The sequence below is a fragment of the Siniperca chuatsi genome, linkage group LG13 (genome assembly GCF_020085105.1).
Source record: "Siniperca chuatsi isolate FFG_IHB_CAS linkage group LG13, ASM2008510v1, whole genome shotgun sequence".
NCBI classification, from domain to species: domain Eukaryota; kingdom Metazoa; phylum Chordata; class Actinopteri; order Centrarchiformes; family Sinipercidae; genus Siniperca; species Siniperca chuatsi.
Window position 1 is genome coordinate 10356268 of NC_058054.1, and position 7820 is coordinate 10364087.

General features: G+C 40.3%; 1 protein-coding gene across 1 annotated transcript; it reads left to right on the forward strand.

Moving 5' to 3' along the window:
• Positions 1 to 2122: 2122 nt before the first annotated feature.
• On the forward strand, positions 2123 to 7710 carry clul1 (clusterin-like 1 (retinal)). Its single transcript, XM_044221098.1, has 9 exons — positions 2123 to 2258; positions 3546 to 3687; positions 3922 to 4070; positions 4159 to 4329; positions 4998 to 5436; positions 5785 to 5907; positions 6001 to 6215; positions 7028 to 7206; positions 7493 to 7710. The coding sequence occupies exons 2-9, from the start codon at positions 3585 to 3587 to the stop codon at positions 7503 to 7505; spliced, it is 1392 nt and encodes a 463-aa protein (XP_044077033.1). The 5' UTR covers positions 2123 to 2258; positions 3546 to 3584; the 3' UTR covers positions 7506 to 7710.
• The last annotated feature ends 110 nt before the right edge of the window (positions 7711 to 7820 follow it).

Below are 7820 nucleotides of genomic sequence, written 5' to 3' on the forward strand. Positions count from 1 at the left end.
CCTGTTACGTCTGAAAACAATGCTGATAAGAGGTGACCAAAACAATGTGCTGAAAGATGCTATAAAGCGCTGCAGAGCTGAGGGGAGCTGCAGACTTGGGTGATAATTCTCTGTAGGTTTGTTACTATGAGCAATACATTTTATATCACACACAGTCCATTGTAATATCAAAATATGGATTGTAGCAGCTTTAAATTATACAAATGGACGGGCACAATTATCACTCAGTGTCAGTTAACAAAAGAAGACATTTTTCATGTGCCCACAGAAGACTATTACACAAAGTCCAAAGTATATTTATTCTTAACATCTGCTGTTAGTTAACAATGACAGGCAAAAAGGCAAAATATCCATCATGCAATTCACAGATTAACTTGTCTCCCCAATAGCTGTTACTCTTTTTAATTGGAGTTTCCTTCTCACACACTTGCTGCATGCTCAATATTCACATCATTTACACCAATCCTGTCCCCTCAAACAAAACTCAACACAGCTCTCAGACCTGCTGGTTCCCAGTCCTTAACTGTTTCATGCATTACTTCAGGTCTCTGTAAAGCAGTTTATCCCCTGCACCTGTTTATCTGTTCAGTTCAGGACTCCATGCTTTGATCAGTACCACAAAACCTAACACAAGCCCACATCGTAATGACCATAAAATTGAATCTAATCTAATCTAATCTAATTGTGAGCCAGTTATATGGACCTGCTGCTACACCTAAAAACTCAAAAGTGCACTTATGGAGATGTGCGAACATCAGATTAAAAAAACATTAATTTCTCCAGAATCAGTTCAACTTGTGTACAACGTATCTGTAACTTTACATTTATTCCTCTATGAGTGATTGCGTGCAGGTGGCCTCCGACCTTTTTATTGTCAACTGTTTTATGTTTAGGTCAACCATGGGAGAACATGGGAAGAACGTTTCTCCCTGCAGTGTTATTGGAACCAGGTGTTGAAGTTGTCAGCGAGGCTGCAGACTGAGCTGAAGCACTGGCTGTTTTTGATTATTATCCAGTGAGGACCCTATTTTCTGGGTCACAGCATGCAAAGAGGGCACATTTTTGAGGTAGATGGGGCACCAGTGAAGCGATGGGGATAGAGGAACCCTTTCACCCCGAGTCCCTCACATTCCATCAGGAGTGGAGATGCGAAACAGCTTCCAACTGGGAGGAATGTTTCCTTTTACTAAAAATACTCTGGATTCACATTTAGGTATAGATACAAGAATAGCTGCTGGTCATTTATACATGACAGAGTGAAGTTACCTATCATTTCAAAATAAGGGCTAGTGTGTATTCTGTGAATATGGCTTGGTTGCATATTAGTCCATGTGTTGAAAGGATGCTGCTCTGCAGCAGTTAGCGCTCTTATGAGATCAGCACATGGCTCAGGTCCAGCAAAACAATCTTCTCTGATCATGTGATCTCTTCTTATCACTTCTTAAATACATCATAATAATCCCACACTGACAAATTCCCTCATCAATCAAATACCAGAAACAATATGATATGAAGTACAGCTCACTGTGGTGACACCACTTCTGTGCATGTTAAGATTGAGCCTTGTGTGTGTGTGTTGCATTAAGGATTTCCTGCTGAGAGATAATTTAAGAACTGTCAGTGCACCCAGAGGGCCCAACCCACCACACTGTACAGACATATTAATTCAACAATCTTCAATGTTTGTGTGTATTATGAACATTTCCAAAACATTTCACACAAAGTAAGCAGCTGTTTTACCAGGTTTAATCAGTACTTCTACTAGATACGTTTTCTTTTAAAATATGTTGAGTCTTTCATTTATCTTAAACTGAAATATTTTTGGTGGAAATAATACTGTTTTACTGTAAACAATACTTCTCTGCACCTCATATGAAAGACATTATAACATACAAATTCTATTTCTTTCCCTCTGGTGTACAACTGAACCTTTCTGCATTTGAATCCAGTGATAATATGTCTGATCTTAACTGTGCACAGAAAGATATTTGGCTTCTGAACTGGTCTTGTGTGACATTATACTGGCCCCTGTGTTACCACACATCACATTAATACACTTTTCCTATGTGTAAACAGTAGCCTGTGTCTGACATGACTAAGCATGTCAGACACTGGCAGCGTGTTAAATGCTGGATTAACGGGCATCTACACCAAGCAAAGACTGTAATAGGATAAAGCTCGAGTGGAAAGAGCACAAACAGACCACTGTCCACACAGATTATTCCTGCCAGCGGAGAAGCACCTTCAGTCATCTACTGGTAAGTTTCTTTGTTGTGATGGTCACTATGGGCCTTTTTTAAAATCTTCTTTGATTAGTCATAACCTTGCAGCTTGTATTTAACTTCAGTTAAACTGAATATTTCATTAGTATCATGATATATTTTAAGGATAGGATGTTATTATAGTGAATATTAGTTTGAGAAATTCATGTTTCGAAAATGTTCTCATCAGTTGAACTGCTCATTGTGTTTGCTTGCTACTTTAAAGTGATATTTTGGATTAAGATTGTGATGGTTACTGCAACATCAGTTTCATCAATCTGTGCCTCTTTAAATTTATTCATAATTCATAACTATGCATTTATCTATAGATTATATAATTCTTGCTCTCCTTTTAGTACCTGTTAAAAACAGAATAGAGCTGATTGTACAAGCAACTTAAACCCATAATGAAATAAGTCAAGTGAGTACATCCCCATTTACTGTAAATCCCACCTGGATGCCAACTTGTGTAACCCCTTGTGTGGCAGGACTGGGGCTAGTGAAGCAGATGAGTTTAGCTTGTTTACTGGTTACCAAACTAACCAGTAAAAGTTACCAAACTAACCAGTAAACACAATATGACATCAGAAGCCTCTTAAGGTTTCTTGTATGCTTTTGTGACTGGATGGAGCCTGAACTCCTGACACAGCAGATGGTCCAGAAGTAAACACAGCTTGCCAAGTTTTACAGCTGAAGTGAGCCCTATGATGTATCTTATTAGGTGTCACACCCCCTACTGTTGACCTCCTAATAGTATCACTTAAAGTAAAAAAACAAGGGCAGGGCTGTTATTAGTCAGTCTAATGAATAACACATAGAGAGAAATCTTTTACAGTATTTGTTCAAATTATACAGTGTGGATAGACAATTAAAGCAAAACAAACAATAAGATGTTGTACAACATGTAAGTCTGAAACTTTGTCACTCATGGAAGAAAAGTAATCTGTAGGTAAACACTCTCGCTGTCTAAATACCCCCCCCATCATCCAAGTATTAAGGACATATGACTGTAGTCTTTTAGACAGATGTGTAGCACCACCAAGTGGCAGACCTACTTATTACCACGTACAGTAATGTTGATGTTTAATCATGCTCAAGCTCCAATCCTATAAGCGTTCTGGAACAGACTAGACAGCACCTGTTGTTTTAGTTTCCCCATTGAAACACATTTGTGTATGTGTTAACGTGTATTGTGTTGTATTGGTGCTTTTGTGTCATCATAAGGTAAATATGTTTATCCGACAGTCATTACCAGTCATAACCGCACTTGCCATGTCCTTTCAGACTGAGTTTTGTCTTCCAAGACGCAGACTGAGCTCAAGAATGAAGCTCCTGCTTGGTTTGGCTGTTCTGGTGGTGACACTGGGGGTCCTTTATTCTGCCCCAGATGACCAACCAACAGGCATCTCAGAGGACACCTTAAAACGTGAGACAGCACAGATGAATCTAAATGTATCTTTATTTTACATGTATGATATTTTGTACCAGAGTTAGTTAAAAGATAAAGTTAAAAAGACAATTATCAGCAGTCTCTTGGCAAGTATCTCTAAAAATGCAATCAGTATCAACACTTGGCAAACATCTGACACTGTTTTCCTCTTAGAGCTGTGTCTTCTGATATATACAGTAAATACAGTGGCATACATCACACATTTTATAGAGTTGTCCCAGAATGGCGAGAAAGTCGTGGACGAGGAGGTGAGGAGAGCTCTGTATGGGGTGAAGCAGATGAAGGAGGTGATGTGGAGGAATGAGCAGAAGCATGGACACCTCATGAAGTCTCTCCAACACAGCAGTGACAAGAAGAAGGTAAGACCAACATTAAACTTTCCTGAGAGAAGAAAGACAGACAGAAAAAAGGGCAAGCAAACGAAAATGTTTCCCTTTCTGCCACCAGGGGGCAGCCCAACTGGCTAAGGAGGTGACTGAGAAGCTGGAGGAGGCAGAGGAGCAGTGTAAAGACTCCCTGCAATCAGAGTGGGAGGAGTGCAGACCCTGTCTGGAGGATGCATGTAAAACCTTCTACACCTCCACCTGCCGCAGGGGATTTGCCACTTTCCATGCCAAGGTCTGAAAACTAAAGCTCCAGTCTCTGCCTTTCTTACTCTAACCTCCAAACTCTTGTAGCAACCATTCCTAAAATTAAATTGTATGGTCCTCAGTTGAAAATGTTCCTTTTTGGATTAAAATCCATTGCCTTAGTTGGTGCCATCTTCTCCCTACTGAGTGAGGTGTTTAGTTCAGTCAAACACTACATCAACAGATTTGCATTAAATGACAGTTACAATAATGACTAAACATGACTGCACTTATCTAAATGTAAAACCCCAGAATGTGCAGCAACAGTATTTTCTTTTGCAATCATGCATTTTCCTTTAGACCAGTGGTTCCCAAACTTTTTTTTTTTCTGGTGGCCCCTTAATATGAAGGAAAGTCTTGTTTGGGCCCCCATCACAGGGCACGTCTATGGGTTGTCAGCTAAACTGTCAATTTCATTTGCCTCATTGCCTCATGTTTCATTTGAATAGTTTTTGGAGGTCTGAAGAGGTAGAACTATACATTATTTAACAAGAAAGGATCAGCAAAAATTAGACAAATGTTGACACAATTTTGTGTTGCAGAATTTTGTTTTTTCTTATTTTGAACCCCAGCAATCATCTTGCGACCCTCAGGTTAGCAACCACAGCATTGGACAATAGTAAAATAAACTTACCTCCGTTACTTTTCATACTGTAGGTGGAGAACTTATTCCGTAGAGTGTCCAGGCACTTTGGCCCCCGCGAGCCTCACATTGATGCAGGGGACATCCTGGTGAATCAGGGCGCTGACAACACCGACACTGAGGTTACCCGCATCGAGGATTCCTTCAACCGCCTGACCAGCAAGGTGGGAACGTTGGTGAACCGCAGCGTTGCCCTGGTCTCCAGGATGCGCAGCAGGTTTGACAAAGTCCTCCAGGGGGCCTTCCTGAACAACACCGACATCCTGACGGAGGAGACCACCTCAGATCCCTACAACCCCAGCCGGGACTCAGGATTCCTGCAGGGTGTGGGATTGGAGGAGGTGCTGGACTCCTTCTTCGACTTCGGCAAGAGCGTGGTGGAGGAGTTTGGAGCTGTGGTGACCCAGGCGTTTGATGAGCTCCATGAGGCAGTGGAGGCAGAGAAGAAGAAAGGTAGTGGCAGGCAGACAGATACTACAACTACTGATTTCTCTGGTTGTATGTGTGAATTTATGGTATCAGCTGCTATCATGATTGGTTAGAATGAAAACCAGCAAAGTCTTTAGCTTTAGTGGCACATGGTGGAGAACTACTGGGTTAACTTTTAAACTTTACAAGTTTAAAAATATTGCACCAAAACCATAGTTTAAATGTGGTAACTTTTCATATTTAAACATTATATTACATGATGCTATTTGTTGCTTTTCATAAATACTTACATGTAACAATAAACATCTTAACACAATGCCAATCAACAAAAAACACTAATCTAATTGTTAAACATTTTTCTGTTTGGTGTAGTGAGGGAAAGTTTCCCCCATTTCCTGCAGAACAGGAAGTTGTGCCGAGACCTTCGCAAACAAACCTCAGAGTGCTGGCAGCTACAGAACCAGTGTGAGGCCTGCCAGGGAACCCTGCTCACAGGTGAAGCACCACCGCCCTCACGGCTTGTGTTTACTTCAGCTGACATTTTTTACATACAGTAGCTCATCTGACCGCTTCTCCACCTGTCTCCAGAGTGCCCCAGTGTTCGGGAGCTGCATGTGGAGCTGGATGAGGTTTCCCAGCTGCTGGATGTGTCCAAAGAGCAGTATGGTGAGATCTTGTCTATTGTCCAGCGCCACACTGATGAAACAGTCGACTGGCTTAACAACATGGCAGCTGAATTCAGCTGGGTGGCTCAGGCTGTGAGCAACAGCAGCGCTCCTGAAAACATCTTCCGTATCACCATGGTGAGAAGGAGTGACACAAATGAATGAAAAGGCAGAGTGACTTAAAAAAGTACTCACATGCCCATATGTACATTGAAACAGTTGCTGTTTGCTGTAATCATTGCTGTTCATGCTAAACATTAAAAGATATCTTCCTAAGGTGCTTCCAATGTAAGAGATGGGAGACAAAATCCACAATCCTAATTCTGTGCAAAAATATATACTAAAGTTTATCTGCAGTTAACATGAAGCTTTAGCAGTCTGAGTTAGACAAATAAAGTGGGTATCTTCCAAAGATAGTCTTTTTTAGTACAGAATTCACTTTAGTAACAAAGAGGACATTTTCTACTAAAATGACCACTGAACCTTCATTTTAACTTCAGATAAACTTAAGAATATATTTTTGGTCCCCATCGCTTACATTGGAAACACATTAGGAAATAATCTTTTAATGGTCAGTATGAAAAGGAGGAATGATTACATCAAGAATAAACCTGTTTCAGTGTACATATGGGCACCGCATTATTGTTCTTAGACTTCTTGTGAACCTGCTCTTTCATGTTGATCATGTTTCAAGAGGCAATGTACAGAAACCTTTTTAAAGATACACAGAAACGGAGGCAGAAGCTTTCCACTACACCCTTAAATATTGAATGCAAAGAATTTGGTCTAATCAATGAATCAACTAATATAAATCTTTAAAATATAAAATAAACAAACATAGGCCAAGTGGAGAGACACATATCTTTGTTGGTGGGGAAAGATTTTAGTCAACATCCAGTAATAGAAATTGACAGCGGTTGGTGTAAAAGTTGACTTCTTCCACTCTCCAGGTGGCACCAAAGAGCCATGACGAACAGAATGTACCTGTGGCCGAGACCAAGGTGGAGGTACACATCCTGAACTCTCCCCCACTTATTCTGTCTGTTCCTGGGGAGCTGGAGCTGCAGGATCCAGCCTTCATCCAGTATGTGGCCCAGGAGGCTCTGAACAAGTACAAGGACATGGTCAGGTGAGAACTTTAATGACCTCCATTATACCACGCAAGAAGTGTTATCACAGGGTTGAATTCCACCAAGAACAGGTGTCATCCATCATCTCTTTCCAGTCTCTCCATCATCTCTCCTACTGTAAATTTTTTTAAAGGCATAAAAGAAAAATAGGTATATGTTGTCATTAGATACTGAGTCTAAGGCAAAAGCGTGCTTTATTTTTATTTTGGTTGCAATGTTTTATTCTAATATTTACTATTATACAACTGAAAAATTCTGACATAAAAGCATCTTCTTTCTTTGCAGGTATGAGGAGTAAAACTAGAGTATCTCCTTGTCTTCTACCAGCATTTTCAGAACAGAACTAGAGTGTGTTCCTGTATAGTAGCATAAGATGTAAATGCACTCTACAATTGAACCATGTCAATCTTTGCTATTTATTGAATGCAAAAATTAGAAAATGTACTTCGTACCTGTTGTCAAATGATGTGAATAAATAAAAAATAAAATACAAGAAAGCGTGACTTTGTGAAGTGAAATGCAGATGTGTTCCACAAGAGGAGCCTTGAATGATTTGTAATTGTTTCACTGGGCTTCTTGGTGGCTGAGTTGTTCAAATCTGCATGGGGATCAT